The sequence below is a fragment of the Vigna angularis genome, chromosome 10 (assembly GCF_016808095.1).
Source record: "Vigna angularis cultivar LongXiaoDou No.4 chromosome 10, ASM1680809v1, whole genome shotgun sequence".
Lineage (NCBI taxonomy): Eukaryota > Viridiplantae > Streptophyta > Magnoliopsida > Fabales > Fabaceae > Vigna > Vigna angularis.
This window is the reverse complement of record NC_068979.1, coordinates 29444536-29465331: the sequence shown is the minus strand read 5'-3', so window position 1 is coordinate 29465331 and position 20796 is coordinate 29444536. Positions and strand designations below refer to the sequence as shown.

Genomic DNA, 20796 nt, shown 5'->3' with positions numbered 1-20796 from the left:
CTCCATTTTATTTTTCCTCCTTTCTTTTTCATTTCCTCATTGTTCCTAAGCAAAAGCATTCTGTTTTCGTGAAAATGCAGGCGTATATGTTTAGCGTGTACCGCTACACACAGGATTCATTAATCACTGACAGAAATTAGAACAAAAATGAATCAAAAGACAACATAAAATTCAGGTATCATTGAAGAAAAAATACAAACATTTCCAATTCCAACAAATGATGAACTATAAAGAAAATATACAAAAGCATTTCTCCTTCAATATGGGAATGGGAATAAAGAATACCCTCTTGGAAAACCTTGGCCTCTACCTAGTTTGTATACCGTAAAATAAGAAAATATAACAAGGATTAATATACTCATACATTTCTCGGGCCTATAAAAAAATACAAAGCAAATCAGCAAAAGAAAAATAGTTAATTAACTTCAGTAGTTCTATCCTTGCAGATCATATGCCACTCCTGTAGTACTGCTGCTTGAAGAGCTTGATGTTCAGCTTCCTCAGCAGTTAGTTTAGATAGAGTTGAAGGCCCCTTCCTTTTTTCATCTCCATCGTTCTTTTCTTCATTTTTCATATCTTCATCCTCCTCATCTTCGTCTTCAGATTTTGGAGTCTTGGGTCGTGGTTGGGCTGCCTTTAACAATGCTATCCTTTCCATTGATATGCGGAGCCTCTCAGCTGCAGCTACTTTCACTTCATCTTCTGGCATATACTCCACACCACCATCGGTCAAGTCATCCAACCAACCCTGAAGATCTGATCCGATCTCCTTAGTAATAGATGAATCGGATGCTCGAACCACAAACTTGCACATCATGGTTGTTGTCTCATCACCCAAGTCCACATTTCTACTCACTTCACTTGCACCAAAAATCATCATGCCCAAGAAGCCACCATGCCAAGTTTTAGCAGCATAGCACATCTGTTACACAAAGGGTAAAGGAAAATGGTAGAGTTAGTGCTGTTACCACCCTTGCTTCTATATCGTATTTACTGCTTCTGTCAACGTAGAAACAGTTAACTAAAAGCGTACAAGGAACAAGAATGAATAGGACTACCACAAGATTTTTGGAAAATGAAACAATTCCAGAAATGGAACGCAATAACAAATCCTTAAACTATTTCAAACGAACAAATACACACCTCAAACCCAGCCACTGTGCGGATAATATGCGAACAAACTTTGTGGAATGGCTTAGAAGACAGGGATTTCAGTCCACTTAAGAAAGGAGATGCACCATACTGCTGGGCCGCAGTAGCCTTAAATCCACTTCCTTCGTATGTATATGTACCAGTATATTCGACAATAGCAGGCATACTCGGCCACAGTCGGAAAAACTCAACAGGTGATATTTGGTGTGGCAAAAGAAGCTCAGTCAACGGAATTTTATACGGCTGACATCTCAAAATCACAGGCTCACCTAATTCAGGTCTTAGGCTTCTCCTTTGTCTCGTGATTTGTGGATCCTCCTCTGCATAGTCACCTTCGTAGTCTCCAACAGCACCACTACCATAGAATGGGTAATACAATACTTGAACCCAAAGGGCACATCTTTCAAAGTGGGAAACACCAACTGTCACACTGCACAACACTGGATCCTGAGAATGGAACAAAATTATGACCCGAATGTGGACCCGGAACTATTTTAAACAAAAGAATTGTAAAGAACTGTTTTGTGAAGAAACAGAGCTTAAAAGTACTGTAAAAGGCAAACAATTAACATAAAAATATAATACAAGCCAGCACAATTATCATAAAAGTCCAAAGTTCTAATATTCATATTATCAAATAATAGTACTTAAAGGGTTGCCAACAGAAGAAGATATAAATATATTTTATTATTATTATAATTAAAAGAATAAATACACAGACTAATATTTTTTTAATATATCTTTTATATTAAAATAATAAATATTAAATAATGAATAAAGTAAAGTTAATATTTTGCTAATACTGTGTTAATAAATAAATATTAAAATAATAAACGAAATTAAATCAAACAATTTAAATTTTGATACTTTTAATGTATTTTTATATTGAAATAGTCTTTTTCTTATTAAAATTCTATAATAATTTAGTGTTTTAATTTAAATTTGCTTTTAACTTTAATTTATATTTTCAAAATTTTATTTTTATATTAAATTATTTTACAGAAATTTGTTTTATAAATGATTCTTTAAATATATGATTATATACTCAAATATTTTATAACTCATCAATCAAGTCTCCTATAAACTTTCCTCTCTAAATAGACTTATATTATGTATCAATGTTATTACCAATACCAAATCTATGATAAAATTACATTGCACATAGAAAAAAATACCAATTATGAAGAAAAAAACAAACTAATCAAATACCTACTAAACCAATGCAACACCAAATAGCTCACTAATCAAATTCATCATCAGATCACGAGATGTATCAGCAGCTAACTCTCTCACATTCCATGAAAAAAATAACTTTAAAACTCCTAATTGCATAAATTTAGTATTAACTTTCTTTAGCCTATCCCTACTATCTTTCCTTATAGTTTGACATCCTTTTCGGTATTAGGATTATCCATCTCATCAAATATATTAGCCTATTTAAAAGCTAAACTTTTCTCTCACTTTTCACTCTATTTTCTTTAATCTAAAACAACCTCGGATTCCATTCTCTTTCCCTCATTTCCGTCTTTTTCTACTCCTTTAAATCCACTCCTTAATCTAAATACACCGTTAGGGTTGAACAATGGAAGAAGTGAGATTTTCAGCTTTGTGCCTTGCTATGGAAGAACAGTAAAAATAGGAATTAAACCTTTGTATCCTTTGACCTATCAGTTAAGTCTTCTGTCATAGTCAATCAGTCCTAGTTAGAAAGGAAAGGAGGATATTTTTTTGAGTAGTAACAAACTGGGCAATTTTCAGTGTGAAAGGAGTAGATCCTTTGTGTACAAGTTTTCCTTCTATCCAATAAACTCAAGGACAAATAAAGCCCTTTCCTTTCTATGATACAAAAAACCTAACACAATCCGTGAAATCCAATATATTGGAAACTCTTAGAGCATTCAAAACATGTAACTCCTTTAATAAGAAGGCTAAGTATTTTTTTCTAGATATTCAATAGCTTTATGATTCTAGTCATAAATTGGTATCTCTCAAACAAAATTATCACCTGACTTTGTTACGGACCAAAATTATAGCATCAGATATAGAAGCAGAACAAGATTAAGGAACTCGGGAATTATATATTATTTGCAATAAAAGGGAAACTACAAGAGAAGGAAACCTCTAATTTCCCAGAGAGAGCATAGCTCCTCTAGCAAAATATTAGAAATAACAAAACCGATATCCCCCTCTCCAGCATGAGTTTAAATGCTTAGGATTAAGAAAGAGAAAATATATTTTTGGATGGCTTGGAAGACCCATCTTATGATCTTCTATTTATAATGATAGAAATATGATAATATAAGATGAAAGATCAAAAGACTGCACTAGGCTAATGGGTACAGAACTAGGTACAACTCATAGGTAAAGCAGGAAGTGGTTCCCAACACAACTTCCTTCCCAACTTTTAATACTTATTCTAACACTCCTCGTGTTGGAGCATAATCGTATGTATCATGCTTAAAAGCAAATAAACTCAAGGTCCCCTTATGGACTTGGTCAATACATCTAGAAGTTGGTCACTTTTAAACTCAATACAAATTTCTTTTAACTCAATACAAATTTCTTTTAACAATTTTTCCGAATAAAATGACAGTCATTTTTTATGTTTACTTCTCTCATAAAATATTGGATTCAGTGCAATGTGAAAAACAAATCGATTATCACAATACATCTTTATGGTCTAGATTTCATAAAAGTTAAGCTCTTGAAAAAATTGTTTTATCCATATAAGTTCACAAATAAGAGACTCCATTGCCCTATATTTAACTGTAACAGTTGATCATTCTATTACATTATGTTTCTTACTTTTCTAGGAAATAATATTTCCTCGAAGGAAAATATTATCTCGTAGTAGAGTGTCTGTCAACAAGGGAACCTACTCAATCAACATCACAATACCCAAAGACCTCGATTTTTCCTTAATTTCCATATAGCAGACCTTGTATTGGAACTTTTTAGAATATGAATGACAATATTCCAATAGCCAATACATAGAGCCTATATGAAATAGCTAACAACTCCAACAGCAAAAGATAGATTAGGCCATGTAATAGTAAGATAGATCCGTTTTCCAACTAGCTTCCTACATCTTTCTAGATCATAGAAAGATTAACCTTCAATCCATAATTTTTTATTTGGGTCCATAAGACTATATGCTGGTCTACAGTCAATCATTCTTGTCTCTAGTTGATATCAAGAGCTTACTTTCTTTGAAAGATTACAACCTCATCTTTTGACTAAGCTACTTCAATACCCAAGAAGTATTTAAGGCTCCCACCTTGGTTTGATAATGTTTACACAAGTAATCCTTTAGTTGAGATATTCCAACAGCAACATTTCATCTCACTATTACTAGACCAAGTCTATCTTTTGCAATTCGTGTTGTGAGTCAATTCATGCAAAATCCTTGTATTGATCATTGAAATGTTGGCATCTGTTTAACTCAAAAATGTTCCAAGACAAGGAAATATTATCTCTTCAAGAAGCAAGAAACAAAATGTTGTTGCCCAATAATCTATTGAAGTTGTGTATAGAGCAATGGTATCCCTAACTTCTGAGCTTATATGGGTAAAATAATTTCTACAAGAATTATATTTTTGTGTGATTCAGCAGATGAAGAAGTATTGTTACAATCAACTTGTTCTTTACACGGTTTCCAATCTAGTGTTCCATGAGAGGACTAACACATTGAAATTAATAGCCATTTTATTGAAGAAAGTTGTTGTCCAAGGATAACTGCACTGAGTTTGTTAGATTAAATGATCAATTTCCATATGTATTAACAAAATCCTTTATAGGACCTAAGGTTGAATTTATTTTTTCAACATGTGGCATATGTGTATGTTCCAACACGAGGGATAGTGTTAGAATAAATAGTCTTAAATAGAATTTATTGTAAAGGTGTTGTGTTCTCTGTGTTTTATCTGATTCCTAGATATATCTTTCCAAACTATCTTCCCTTCCCTCTCATACCGTGTATCTGATGTACCTAAAGTTATTATAAATATGAGATCGTAAGAGATGGAAATTCACTCTCTCAAATTCATTGTAACTCCTTCCTATTTTTCTGAAGTGATACAATAGTGTATGTTCAATACACTGAATTCTCCATTTAATTTATTCAAGTTCCTCTAAATTCATGCCTTCTTGCTGATCCCATTAATCTTCGATGTCAATTTCTTTTCCGCAAATTCAGTCTCTTTCCAATTTCCGACTACCCCCTTTTTTCACCATGCATTTTTCCAACTATTTTTTCTTTGGACAAATTGGGATGTGAAACATTGTGCTTGGTGGTTGGATTTTAACCCTAAATATTCTTGATATAATCAGAAAATTTTGGTTTAATTATTTCAAATTTGGAGATATTAGTTGTCTTGTCAGAAAACTCTTGTAAAGAGTAATTTTGCCTTGAGTACGACACATTCTTTTACAATAGGAGCATCAAAGGCATCCTCAGTCACCACGTCATCCTTTATTCCCTCAACATCCCCCTTCCACAACTAGAAACCACCATAGAAGCTTCAGCAAACTCACGAGGCTTTCAACTTAAGAGTTGGAACATAGAGCAAACACATTAATGGAACTTATTGACCAGTTACAATTTGATCCCGAATATGATCAAAATTTAGATTCATTGCTCAAAGAACCATGACCACAACAACTTATCCAACTTCTACTTGATTTCTTCCAATGAATGAATTTCCAAGAATATTTCTTAGTTCCTGAATAGCAAAATGACCTTCAGCAATGAAAGATGTCAATTTATCAGCAGAATCATAAAGTCTCTTAATGTCATTTGCAAATATGCTCTGAGCCTTCTTCCAAAAAGACTCACATGATAGAAGCTTCAGCAAACTCACGAGGCTTTCAACTTAAGAGTTGGAACATAGAGCAAACACATTAATCGAACTTCTTGACCAGTTACAATTTGATCCCGAATATGATCAAAATTTAGATTCATTGCTCAAAGAATCATGACCACACATAACTTATCCAACTTCTACGTGATTTCTTCCAATGAATGAATTTCCAAGAATAATTCTTAGTTCCTGAATAGTAAAATGACCTTCAGCAATCAAAGATGTCAATTTATCAGCAGAATCATAAAGTCTCTTAATGTCATTTGCAAATATGCTCTGAGCCTTCTTCCAAAAGCACTCACATGTTCGCTATGTTTAAGGGTCCCTAATATATTAGGTTCCATAGATTGCCACAGCAATGCACAAAGTTGGAAGTCCAGTTTCTTCCACTGTTCAACACTAGATGATATTTCAGTGGCCTTTTCCAAGTGATCGTGAAACCATTGATCAATTAAACAAAGTTTAACAAAAGGAAACAAAGATAAAGAATCATTACCATTCAAATTTTCTAAAGTAATTGTTGGAGACCTGGAAAAGATTGGGCATGCACCTAAACCAATAAACATAGGAAATAGAGAAGTTGCTTAGGATTCAAGAGAACCTATACAGAAAGATTGTCAGAAAGGTAAGGTGAGGGTTGGAACAGTGACAAAAGAAGTCAATGAAGCTAATAGAGGGAGTCTATGGGTTACATGCGCCTCACAAATCTATGTAGATGAGCAACACATGATAAAGTGTAAGGAGGAACTAGCCTTTGCAACTAGTTACGCTGAGTGCCACTTGGAGGGGTGCTTCAAATCTAGTGGTCACCAGAGAAAAACAGCACAGCAACAGATGGAAGCTGCGTAGAACACTTTCTTGCCGAACAAGATAGACAAAGCAAGATCAACCCTCTCTAATACTAACTTAAAAGAATATTTGAGAAAAAGAGATTGACATATCTTAACTTAGATTTAAATGTTTATAATGATCAGTGGCTTACTACAGAAGCTTAAAGAAGAGTAAGGTTTCAGATGGATACAGCACAAAAGCCACTTTTGCTAAGATAATATAAATTATTCTAAAACCCCCTTTGCCTAATAATACATTATCCTATTTAGAATAGTTGAAAAGATGCAAATGCTAAAAAACAATTGGAAATTGGAATGGAATATGCACTTTAGAGGAGAAGAAACCTGTGAAACAAGACCACGTAATTGCCGCACTGCCTGAGAAGAACCATTCATATAATATAATGCACCTGATAATCCCACACGTATATCCACCCGATTCAATTCAAGCTCAGTTAAGTTTAAGACCTGAAACATTTTCACTTATAATGAGACCAAAATAAGGACCAACATCATAGCTGCTTGGAAAAGAAACTGTACCAAAAGCAAATAATGTACTTCATCCATATGTTTTAAAACTTTAAATATGACACTACTACATTACTAAGCAAGGGTAATACATTTTAATATTTTCATTAATAGATAGTCGATCAAAGTCTAAGGGATTAGTGATCAATGCTATATTTTTCAGGAACCATGAATTAGGAAGTTACCACATGCCAAAATACAATAGTAGAGCCTCACGACCTTGGAATATTAGTTTTTGTAAAATTAAATAGTTGCAATTGTAGAAAGATAGTACATGAAATTAAAGGTGCCACCTTCCAACAAAGAAATCAATTTGCCATATTGTGGGGATCTTCAAGCAATAGATATTATGGTCACCACACTTTAAAATCAAAACCAATCTACTATTCTTCACATAAAGTAGTAAGCTTTGTCAACCTCTATTTCATTTTCCAAAGGGATAAATTGTGGCCATTACAGAATGGTCTAGCATATGCCCAACTTAAATGTTTCAAAATTTACTTGCAAAATCTAAATAACTGAGTAAGAAAGTGATAGGTTTGATATAGTTTACAAAAGAAGGAAAAAAGAAGGGAGTTAGTTCAGTTGTAATCACATAACTACAACAGACTATTATAAATAGTCTTATTAGGAGGTGAGCAGAGAGTTTGTTGGGGGGATTGTTGGAAAGGGGGGTTAGGAGAGAAAGGTCCTCTCAAAAGACCTTGGTCTGTTGTACACTGTTGTTACCTGTTCCTACTACATTGGTAAAGCAATTTTGTTCATAATAAACATACAAGAACTTTCTGGTATTTTCTGTAATTCTGGGTGTTCTATCAAATGGTATTCAGAGCTTCTTTCTCGGTCCTATGGTAGCTGTGTGAGGCATGGTGAATACAAGAATGGAATCAAGATTGGATGGGCTGGAAAAGATAGTGCAAGAACTGGTTCAAATCATGACAGAGCAGAAAAGGAACATCATGAGAGGTTCCAGCGGCTGGAAAAATTGATTAACGGGATTAGGAGAGAAAGGTCCTTGTGAAAGACCTTGGTCTGTCGTACACCGTTGTTACCTATTCCTACTCCATTGGTAGAACAGTTTTGTTCATAATAAACATACAAGAACTGTCTAGTATTTTCTGTAATTTTCGGTGTTCTATCAGAAAGCAACAAGTTCAGAAAGCTTTTTGACCTTCAAATGCAAAGTGATCCTCCCGTCACTTGAATCAGCTAAATGGTAACCTTCAACATAACAGGGATCACTGCTTCCAGTCAAAGTAATCGCAGTTGGAGGAACCTTCAGTAAAGTAGAATCCACTCCTTTTGTGAGCAAAAGTGTTAGTTCACTGGGGTCAGGTCTCCATAACTCCAGAATAGCCTTGTGAACCAATCCTTCCAACTTTCTATCCTGAGCAGCAGATGCTTCAAAAAACAGAACAGTCAATTTGTGGTGGCTAAATGGGTAATCCCCTCTGGCTTCTGTAACCCCTGCCCACCTGAAGGTAACAATAATAATGAGAAATAATCGCATACCACATAATGAATTCAATTAATGATTTGATAAAGATCTTGGTTAGCATTGAAAATGACCATTAAGCACCAACATATTCTGAATAGAGAATTGGTAAGTGATCAACACTGGCACAAGAATCTGAAAGTGTAGACTTAGTTACAAAGACAGGATTTCCTAATTGAAGGGAAAGAATGACGAACCCAAAACGCAGGATTATGCAAAAAACCATGCCCTCTCAAGATTGTATAAATCAAATATTGCCTCTCTGTTTTACAAAACTCCCCTGTACCTCTCACTGACTCTCTCAACCTTCATACAACCTTCCATCCAACAGGAGATCTAACAGCAAGCTTTCAAGAAACAACGCCATCAAGCAATAATTTTTTCACAATCATAGCAGACTAGAGTTCTACTTAAAGAGTAACTTGAGAAAAGAAGAATTAAGGAAACATATGAATAAGAAAGGGATCAATGACAACATGGAAAAGTAAATTAGAAATGCATTGCCAGCTGTGATGAATAAATTTGCACAATAATCACACCTACTGTCCTGATGACGTGTAGCATATTGGATTCTTTGTAATATCAAACGACATTGGTGCTTGCTGACAGAATCAGCCAAAGGATTGTTCCTAAACTCTTCAAGCTCTTTGGTAAGTAACTGTCCAGCCCTTGGGTGGCGTGATCCCAGACGTTGAGCAGATATAAGAACTGCCTGTACATCTTGAACTCTGTTTGTTGTTTCTGCAGTTGCATCAACATTGAACAGAACCTTGTGAATATTTGATATGATGACATTAAGAGGGTCATCAGGGTCGTCTGCTAGGAGTGGATCCAATCCTTCTATATCTATGTGCTCTGCAATAGCCCAAATAAGGCGGGCCAAAATTCTTGGTGTATTGACCTGTTACGTTCAAAAACATTACCATGCAACATTTAAGTGTGTGTGATAAAATTCCATTCACTTGTGAAATATATTTATTCAACGTAAACAACACTAAAGTATCTTCAAACCATTATTGTCAGTCCCGGATATTGGGGCCCAGTGGCCTGACCACAAAAGTGGGATATTGGATGGCTGGATGATCATTACTAATATTTTTTATCCATATTCAACAATTAATATATATATATATATATATATATATATATATAAGGATATAAGTTGAAAAACAAAAAGAAAAAAAAAATCAGACCATACACCAATCACCATTTAGAGTAAAAACTTGTGGTAGGCAAACAAATATAGAGTACAAGGTCAAGAAAAAACAAACTTAAAACCTAAATTTTAAAAAAAATAATTACTTGAACGCAAAAAAGAATTAAATAAAATAATAATAATGAAACCTAAAGCAAATAGGGAGGAAAATTAAGAGTGGGAACAATGGAAAGAAGGAAAATAACAGTGTTGCTGGTTCATTTTGTTCACTGTCATGTAATATAAAAAAATCAAATTAAAAAGACACAAAATACCCAAAATAACCTGACAAACGTCAATTAAGTGAAGGTATTTCAACTGTTTCTAATCTGCAGTAAATGAATCACGAAGGGCTCGAAATTCACACAACACAACCCACACTTAGACCCTCTGAACCACACTGCTGCTACAGTTGCAATGCACCTCAACCAACAATGACCACAGTTTGCCTAGCTTCAACAAGGTAAAAGATAATTTACTTCCACCATGGAGGTGACTAACTGTCTGAAGACAGTGAAAAATTCATACTCATTAACTATCAAATTGCATTACTGAATTTAACAGCATTATGACGAATGCCTTAAAGTAAGGTAAATAGTAGTAATGGGAAGCATGGGCATAGATTACATGTGGGATAAACTTAAAGGTTTTCCTATAAAATTCATCCTTAAAAAATGGTTCATTGATAATAAAAGCCTCACTTTATATAGTACCAGCCACATATATGCAATTGAGAGAATAAGAAATTTTAGTGTTGCTGATTCCATCTATATTATTAGACTGAGTACCTCACGTAAGTCCTTCACAAGCTCACGTTGCAAGTTTTGTAATCTAGTTTCGTTCAAAATTTGGTCCTGAGAAGCTCCATCCTTGACTCGTTTAACACCACCCCTGGTATCATATATGTAACATAGCCGAACAAGCAACTTTAAGTAGCAGTCAAAGGCATAGGTACGGCCATCACAATCCCATTTAACACAAGGTCGGCAAACTTCCACCACTTCTAAAGCAGGTTCAGTCCAGTTTAATGCACCATAACCCGTTCCATATGCCAAAGCTCCAATGACCCTACTCTCCTTGCCCGTGTTTTTTTGTTCAGGCAGTGGCAGAGACAGCTGAAAACAACTTTCCACCAGTGATGCAACCAACTCCTCCCTAAATATACTTTTACTTGTAATGCTGTTAAGATCATCATTCACTCTGGCATCCTCAAAAAGAGATGCTATATCTGTTCCAGCGAGAGGTTTCTGCCCTCTCCGTACACTTTCCTTGGCAAACAGATGCACACAAAGAGCTGTTCTACATATACATGCTAGGGCATACATTCGATCCGATTCTGCTCTCAGGTTTTTCACCATCAAAAGTAGCCTCTTGAAAAGTGATACCTACAAGCAGCCGTCTATACATATAAGCACTTTGTCAAGCCAAATATCCTACGCTACACTAATACAGTCTAGCATCAAATGTCACATGGGATACAGTTCACATACATACATTTTAACCACTAGATTGCACAACAATCAAACAAAAGTCTAGAAATTTGACAGCAGCATTAATACATTCATACAATTCGGCATCACACAAGATACAAATCAAATACATTTTACCACCATATTGTTGTGAACTATGGCTTAGGCTGGAGAAATTTTGATGCTTTTAATAATTCAAAAGGCTAACAAACTACTACTTAAAACATCAGGTTAAGCATTAGAAAGGATAAGCAAAATGAACAATCAAACTTCAACAGAAAACCTCTCATCTGATTTATAAAAAAACTGAGATATATAAATTGATTTTAACTTTTGGAAGAATTTTGATTTGTTTATATGGCTAATTTGAGAAGAAAAATAAGAAAATAAAATGTTTTTCTTCTTAAATTAAAATTATGTACAAGATAAAATCTTATTTCTTTTTGTTATTTTTTTCTCCTATAATTGATATTGGAAAAGTTTATGTAAAGAGACTCATTCTTTTTCTATAAGTACTTATAGAGATGCTTATGCACACAGCACCACTCTAGTGAAACTCTCATAACATATTCATAATTCATAGGCTAAAAAGCAACATTAAATTAAAAACATTAGGACAAGCATTAGCCTACCAAGGATGAGCAGAAGAATAATCAAACTGTTATAACGCCCTATCTAACTTCCCTAAAATCTTCGTACGTATATAGAAGTTTATTCCCAAAGTGAAATTTCAAAGCTAGTCATGATTTATAGGCTAGCATACTACCATTTAAAACACTAGAAAAAGCACTAGCACTCAGCATAACAATCCATTTAAGAACCGTGTTAAGAACACACACTATAAAACACTCTTAAGACAGCCTCTTACTCCATAAAACACTTTTTTGAAGACAGTCTCCTAGTCGAGGTTTAAGGGGATGTTTAAGGGGATTGACTGATCATCCCAATGGGACCGCATGTTCCATTATCACCCCAGTGTTCTATTATTGGTTAAAACATACTAAAAACTACAAAATCATGAGATAGTGTGTTCAAAAGAATTTGTTCCAAGCATTTTTCTTAACCTAATCATCAATTCATAGATGTGAATAAACAACACCGGGGCACCCCCACCTGCATGTGAAGATCAAGGAGATGCAAATTGGTGACAACAGCCCTTACAATGCTCTCCCTAGCAGAAGCAAATTCCTGCCGATCCCACAACGTTAAAATGGCAATGATGGATTGCGAAGCCCATTCAGGCTTACCACCAGGCACATCAGCTAGGTACAGCATGTTGATCCCAACCTCATAGATCAAAGCCGGTTCCAACGAGGAAACAAGAAAGGGCGCCAAGTGAGTCACCACATCAGACACCCCCACAAGCTTCTCCGCGTGGGAATCAACCTCGTCACTTCCACTAGCGGCAGAGAAAGCCTTGGACAGCTTACGGATGACCTCGACGCTGCCGGAGGCAACGGCCTTGACGGAGTACACGACGGGGAAGACAGTGGCGCGGAAGTTCTCAACAGGGAGGATGAGGGAGCGCGCCATGAGGGCCCGGCGCTTGCGCCACACGAAGTCCACCATGGAGGAGACCCAGTTGGAGCGGATCGCGAGGGAGTTCTCGCTGTCCACGAGTTTGTCGCCGGCGAGCTTGCTCATGCGCTTGGAGCTGAACTCCTGGAAGAGTCGTCCTACAGATTCGAACGCGACCTTGGCGACGGCATCGGCGCGGTCGAGCATATTGGAGGCAACGCGGGCCCACCAGGCAGAGACGCGGTCGAGGAGGTTGACGTTGTTCTCGCAGAGCGTGACAAGATCGTCGCGAGCGAGGACGCAGCCCAGGGTTTCTGTGACGGAGAAGCGGAGGTTGTCGCTGGGGGAGTCGAAGCACTCCGAAATCTCCTTGTTGCAGTCAGAGATGAGTTTGGCGAGGCGGTAGAAGGGGATAGCAGCGAGGATCGAGACGGCGGCGGCGGCGACGTCAGGGTCCGGGAAGTGGAGGTCATTGCGGATGCCGCTGCAGACGGTTTCCCAGAGGTCCGGGGTTAGCCGCGTGGAGCGGATGAGGTCGAAGGCTAGCTTCTTGCAGACGGCGGACGCCGGGGCGGCAACGATCTCTTCTACGGCGGTTTTTGCAATGACGGCAATGTCACGGCCGGCGGCAGACTGCTGGAGGGCCTGGAGGAGAGCGCTGGACTGGCGGAGGGCGTCGTTGGAGCGGAGATCAGCTTGGATCTGGGCGAAGAGAATGTCCATTCTTGGGTGTTGGTGAATTCAGTCTTGAGAGACTGGTGATCTGTAAAAGGAATATGACGAGGAGTTTGGGGTTTTGCGGTAAGGGACTTGAAGTGGGTGCAATGATATCATGAACTCCTGTGTTCTGTTGCTTGTTAGATTTTGGTGGTTGTCGTGAAATTTTATCGGTGGTGGTTTGTAGTGTTAAAAGGAACAACACTGGCATTGCCGGGAACAGGAGAACTCCATAAAATGTTGGGTAAAGGACTAGACTTTTTAATTTGAATTCACAAATGAACCGACTTTTGGGGAGAACACTACAGCGTATTTTTATGGTTAGATTTATTATATTATTAGATATTTTTTTTTTATTTTTTATTTCAATATTTTATGACATAGTATTTAATACACTGAATATAATATATAGAATTGGTTCATTGGTTACTTTATCGTCGTTTATCATTATTATTGTTGTCGAAGTTCCAGTTTTGATCTACGACTGATGGTTTTTATCGTCTTAACCAGACGATTACATGTCTTCATCTTTATTAGAGCTTATGTCTTCATCAATACTTCTACATGTTCTCAAAGTTTTTCGAAATTGTAGATTTGTTCCCTTTTTGGCTGCACAATGATGTGTTCTATCTCTTTGAAATACTTAAAAAATACTAGAAGGATGTTTAATATTGTTAATGAAAAAATTTATTACAACCTTCGTGGTATAACTCTTTTGTCGAGTACAAGATTTCTCAAGTAATTGTTAAACGTTTGACATTGTAAATGATTTTAAACAATGAATTATTTTCACATGTTATTCAGGATATTCACTACCGTGTTTGTAAGAATTTTCTTTGAATGATAATCTATTTAAAGGCTTTTTCGAAAGATATTCATTAGACTAGGCTCTAAGTCTTGAATCTTGTGTCTTCTCTCTATCTTGCGTGTGAAATAATCATTGATTAAAGTGTCTGAGATAAATATTAAATTTCTAAAAAGCTAGTTTTTTCAATATCTAAGCTATTTACTGTTCAGATATGTTAAATTTGAAACCACTTATTTCATTGTTAAAACCAAACTTCTCGTGCATTCATCTACATTAACAAAAATAACAACAAAATTTACTTACTTTTTGAATATTTTTTCTAGGGTTAAATATGTTTTTAGTCTCTAAACTAACAAGCGATTTTGATTTTAGTCCATCTTCGAAAAGTTTGTTCATTTTAGTCCTCTTAGTTTTGAAACTCTTATATTTAGTCCTTAAAATTGAACGTCGTTAAATTTTCTTTGATGTGGCAAATGACGAGCCCATGTGTGATGTTACCTTCTTGTGCCACATTGCTTTTCTTTTTCTGAAAGCAAATTAAGTATTTGCCACATTTTTTCCAAACCTTTCCTTCTTCTCCCCCAATCACTCAAAACTTCCGCTCATCTCTTTCACACCTACCATTGTTCCCTTCCTTAAGTGTCCATTTTCTAAGCAAAGGCCACCATAATAATCAGAGGTACAAACTGAAATCTCAAGTAAAAGCAACCGCAAGAAAACATAGCATTGAAATTGCAAGATTATGATCAGACAAGCTACACACACGCACAATCATCCGAAGCACAACATAATTCCATCAAGAAAGTCAATACAACTACCTAATCACTTGGTAGGAAAAAAATAAATTAACATACATGTATAACCTAGAGAATTTCATGCTTTTTGACCTTGGTGGGTGTGTTGGAATTGGAGTTGGAACCAACATTAGCTTTGGCAGCCTCTACGGTCCTCACATCGAGCTGAATGAGACTCCTGGTGGTGAGAATGGCATGCGGTACCAAATCATGCGAGGCACAAGCGTACAAACAGCAAACCGGGAAGGAAGTCGTGTCCTTCACATCCTGAGAGTTCAACGGCCCCAAGAGACAATGTCGCAGGATTCTGAGCGAGGGTTGGAGAATCTCCTAGGGGAGAGGGATTCTCTCGCCTTTGGCGGCGCGAATATCAGAATGATCGAGAATCGGGGCGTCGTCGAATTGAGTGTGGTAGGGATAGGGTCGAAGCCGGCTTAGGCTGTGGCGAATTGGCAGAACTCGAGCTTGGACCAGGCGGGCATGTGGGAGATCTGGGAGAAGTAGGAGTGGAGGGCGACGCCGAAGATGGCAGGTTGAAGGCTTGTGCGCAGCGGAAAGATGATTATTGGTGGTGCTGGAGCTCACGGTATTGCTAGCGATTTGGGAAGAAGATGATGGTTCTGGATGTTGGTGGTGATTTACCCCTTTGGTTGTGGAAGGAGGTTGAACGACGTTGCTTGTTACGCGAAGAAGGAGCTTTGGGTGGTCTCTACGATGGCTGCTGCGGAAATGACAATGAAGGATGATGAAGGATGGCTCGCGTAGGAGGGTGCTCACGCTCTGAACTCACGGCGACTTAGGGATTGCTTGTGCGATCTAATGATGAAGGCCGTAGAGGCTCGCGACAGCGGCGAATGGTTGCTCATGGTGGTGGTCCGATGTGAGCTTGAAGCATTCGTGGTGTTGATGACAACTTTTCGGCAGTAGCGGCCTTGCGGCGGCGCGACATGGCTAACGATAGAGGAGGATTAGGGTTTCTTTTTGAAGAAGGTAAGAGTTTTTGGGTTGGTGACATTTTAAAAAAAAAGTAACGTGGCACAAACATACAAAGGAAGCTGACAGCCCACGTTGGCTCACCTTTTGCCACATCAAAGAAAACTTAACGTTGTTCAATTTTAAGGACTAAAGATAAGAGTTTCAAAACTAGGAGGGCTAAAATGAAGAAACCTTTTAAAGAGGAACGAAAACCTAAATCGCTTGATAATTTAAGGACTAAAAACATATTTAACATTTTTTCTATACACTAGATTTTAATAATTTTATTATTATCTTCATAATAATAATTTGTTAAAACCAAACTTCTCGTACATACATTATTTTTGTTAACATAATTTGTTAGCAAAAGAAGAAGATTAACATTTTGCTTCAACAAATTTTTTTGATGATGATTACTGAAAAAGTATTGAAGATTTAAAGAATGCTTTGATTAAAGAGATACATTGAAGAAGGAAAATTTTAGTTATTAGTCTTGTCATTTGTGTATTTTATTTAAATTAGCATATTAATAATCAATAGGCAGAACATGAGCAGCAAAGCACTCAAAGAAGTTTCTCATTTTTTAAAAACCCTATGGAATAATCGATTATAATAAGTGATAATCAATTATCATAATTAATTTCAAATTTTCAAAAAAAAAAAACTCTAGAGTAGTTGATTATCATTGTTCGTAATCGATTTTCAAAAAAAAAAATTCTAGAATAATCAATTACCATTTATGATAATCGATTATCACTGAAAGTTGCAAAATGGACTCTTCAATTTCTGACAATTTTCAAAATATGAGTGTATAAATATTTAACTTAAACCTTGTTTTAAAAGAACTTTTCACGTAGAGGTTTAAGAATCATGTGTTAAAGAAACCTAGTATGGGTAGAGCGATAACTTTCATTAAGTGTGTCGAGGTGATTGAGTGTTATTATTGTTGTTAGGAAAGTTGTTCATTCTTTGTGTGTTAAAGGAGGTGTTGTTCATCCTTTGAGTGTTAAACGAGGTGTTTTCTAACACAAATTGTATTCTCTGTGATTGTAAGTTGTTGGTTATCTTTAGTGATTGGTTAATCCCTCTTTAGAGAGATTAACAACTAGACGTAGAGTCTTTTGATCTAAACCAGTATAAAATTCCTTGGGCGAATTTCTCTTTCCCTACACTTTTTATCTTTATTATTGTTATTTATAAAGAATCAACTTTATTTATAAAATCAATTTATAAAAAGGGAATTTTTTTTAAAAGGGACGATTTTATCAAGTAAATCAATTCATCTCTCTCTTGGTTTTTGTTTACATGCAATCATTCCGCTGCGCGATTCTAACAATTGATATCAAAACTTGCTTTAATAGTTTTTCAAATATTTCAAAAATGGTTGGACAAAATCAAACCTTTTATTGAAGGTGTTTCAATAGACATACCTCCTTTGTTTACTAGGAAAAATTATGTTTTGGGAAAAATAAGAATGCATATATTTTTAGAGTATATTAATATAGGTATTTTGGATGTTGTTATAAATGGTCATTTTGTTCCTACTATCACTATTAATAATGTGTAGGAACCTAAACTCTTTTCACAATGGACTACAAATGAAAATAGAAGAGCTCAATATGATGTTAGAGCTAGAAACATAATTTCATCTACTCTAACCCTTGATGAGTTTTACAAAAATTTTGTATGTATAAGTGCTCAAGAAATGTGGGATATTTTAAGAGTCACTCATGAAGGCACAAATGATGTCAAGCGTGCTCAAAAGAACTTTAATTCAAGAATACAATGTTCCATATGCAACAGGGCGATACTATCTATGATGTGCATGATAATCGTTTGTTTCTTTTAGGTAAAACTTTTGACATTAATGAATTAAATATTGATATTCTATAATCTTTGAACAAAGCATGATAGCCAAAGGTCACGACCATCTCAGAGTCACAAAACCTTGCAACCATGTCTATGGCATCTCTTTTTGGTAAGCTAAGAGAGCACAAGCTTCAACTTAGAAGGTTGAATGAAGAAGAAGACCAAGGAAGAAAAATAAATATTGCTTTCAAATCCGAGGTTGCCAAAAGAAAAAGCCCTAAAGAAGATAATGACTCTGATTGTGAGAATATGTATTTAATGACGAAAAAGTTCATAAACTTTATAAGAACAAAAATCTAGGACATCACAAAAGAGAAGGAAAGAAGGGAAAAAAATTCTTCAATAAAAAAAAAGGGAGGAGAATGATTCAAACTCTTCATCAAACTCTAGTGACTTGGGTGAGGAAGCTAATCATTGTTTATTAAGAGAAAATGAATCAAGTTGCAACAAGGTTAGTAACATAAAGAGTATTGTAAAATAGGTTCTAGAGTCATTTTCCAATTTTGTTTCTAACGTTTGGAGAGTCTTAGGGCTAGTTAAAGAATAAAGAATATAACATAGGTGATTGTTTCTCTTTGTGTTTAGAATATGTTCTAATGTTAGCTATGGTTAAAGGCACAATTATGAGTTAAATAAGCATTGGTTGAGGAATTGAGTGGAATCACCATTTCAAGTTCTAAAATATGAACTAAAAAACCTCGAAGTGAGCTTTAGTTTCACATAATGTCTTTCTGGAGAGTAATTGAGACTCTTTTCACTAATTCATTGCACATTTAATTATGAATTGTGTTTTTGCCAATATTCTTAGTTTTTTCCTTCAATGTTTTTACTGAATTAATTCTAGGTTTGTTGTAGTTTAGATTGTGATTTCCTATTTCCTTTTCATTTGGCTATATTTACGAGAAGACTTCACTCCCTACATTGAACTTTTAATTTGCAGAATCTGTATATAGTTAAAATTCATTTGTTCACTATTGTGTTTCATGCATTTAGCATCTAGGTCTTTTTTGTATTCATACCTGGGTTCGGTTTTAATTTCCTTTGCATAGATTAGTCATAGCATTTATATGTTACAGGTTCAGATTTAAAAGAATTCATTCATTCCTTCATTTACAATACATTTTATTTTACTTTTGTTAATGTTCATTTCTAGGTTCTTGTAGTTGCATTATTCTAGTTTAGGTGCATTCTAATTCTGTTTCAGATTAATCATTCCTTTGTTTGCCTTGCATTTTATACTTTAGCTAATTTGACACATATAAATATAAATACATGTCATTCACTCATTCATTTCTGAATTTTCATGTAATTAGTTTACAATATTTTCATTCATTCATTTCATGCATCAAGTCGAAATAGGAAGTCTGCATTATCACTTTTTGTAGTTCATCTTTCTTTAGCCTGCAGAATCATATTTTTACATTTTTTGCATCATTTAAATTTGTTTAAGTATACATGCATTTACATTTACTTTTTTTTTTCAAATTCCTTTTTCATTAATTCATCACCTTACTTTGGTTAAGTTAATAGTTAATAAATATCAAGATTTAACTCTACATTTCAAAACCAAAACTTAACAAGAAACGAGATCTAGAAATAAACTTTCATCACCCATAAACTATATTAATGGAGAACTAAATTTGTTGGTATTTAGTACAACATAGATATAATTTTAGATACGATTCAACACCGTTTTTATCTTTATTATTGTTATTTATAAAAAATTGATTTTATTTATAGAAACAATTTTTTATAAAAACAATTTATAATTTAAAAGAACACAAATTTATTATAGAAATCAATTCACCTCTTTATTTTTGTTTACACACAGTCATTCCGTGTACAATTCTAATACAATCTTATAAAAAAAAAATTAATGTACAAATTTATGAGTAATTTCAAAATGTGTATCAATATCAAAATTAATTTCATCAATATAAAAATTTTGGAATAATAAATTATTTGATTTGACAAGTGTGGGAAGTCGCGTGAATTGAAAATTTTGATCCTGGGTTATTCTATCAATTTTTATTTTATTAATTTTATTATTTATTAATATATTAAAAATACACATAATTTTATATTTAAAATTTTAATTAATTAATTAATGTTTTTAATTTAATAAATTAAATAAATATTATCTTTATAAATTAATTAATTTAATTAATAATTAAAATTTAATTTATAAATATAATAATTTAAATTGTAATATCATATGCATTTATATTTTTCAAACTAGTGAAATGTTAGCATATACAAGCACTAATATTTTTATTATATTAAAATATGTATAATTTTATTATTTTTACGAGTAATCAATTAAAAAGTAAAAAATAAATTTAAAATATATAGTTTCATGAAAATTATATTAAAAAATATTTAAATATTATTTTTTATGTTAAAAAATAACTTTAAATTTAATTTAATTTACAAAAGTTGAACTTATATTTCTATACTTCATCTTAAAAAAACAAGACTAGAAATAGACCGAAAACATTAAGATAATAATATTTTAACAATATTTTTTAATAAAATTTTAATAATATTATTCTGTGATTGATCCATGTTAATATTTATAATTATATAT

General features: G+C 34.6%; 1 protein-coding gene across 1 annotated transcript; it reads right to left on the bottom strand.

Moving 5' to 3' along the window:
* Window positions 1–148: 148 nt before the first annotated feature.
* On the bottom strand, window positions 149–14057 carry LOC108335698 (protein TPLATE). Its single transcript, XM_017571805.2, has 7 exons — window positions 12642–14057; window positions 10848–11444; window positions 9404–9765; window positions 8541–8844; window positions 7187–7309; window positions 1144–1599; window positions 149–922 (listed from the first exon to the last, which is right to left on the bottom strand). The coding sequence occupies exons 1-7, from the start codon at window positions 13767–13769 to the stop codon at window positions 416–418; spliced, it is 3477 nt and encodes a 1158-aa protein (XP_017427294.2). The 5' UTR covers window positions 13770–14057; the 3' UTR covers window positions 149–415.
* Between the last annotated feature and the right edge of the window lie 6739 nt (window positions 14058–20796).

Bases quoted from the DNA above. Each gene is read 5' to 3' on its own strand.
- LOC108335698 (XM_017571805.2), bottom strand. From the start codon at position 13,769: ATGGACATTCTCTTCGCCCAGATCCAAGCTGATCTCCGCTCCAACGAC. The intron at 9,766-10,847 runs GTACTCAGTCTA...TGAACGTAACAG, and splicing joins TTGTGAAGGACTTACGTGAG to GTCAATACACCAAGAATTTT. The intron at 1,600-7,186 runs GTTTCTTCTCCT...TTCCATTCTCAG, and splicing joins TACGTGGTCTTGTTTCACAG to GATCCAGTGTTGTGCAGTGT.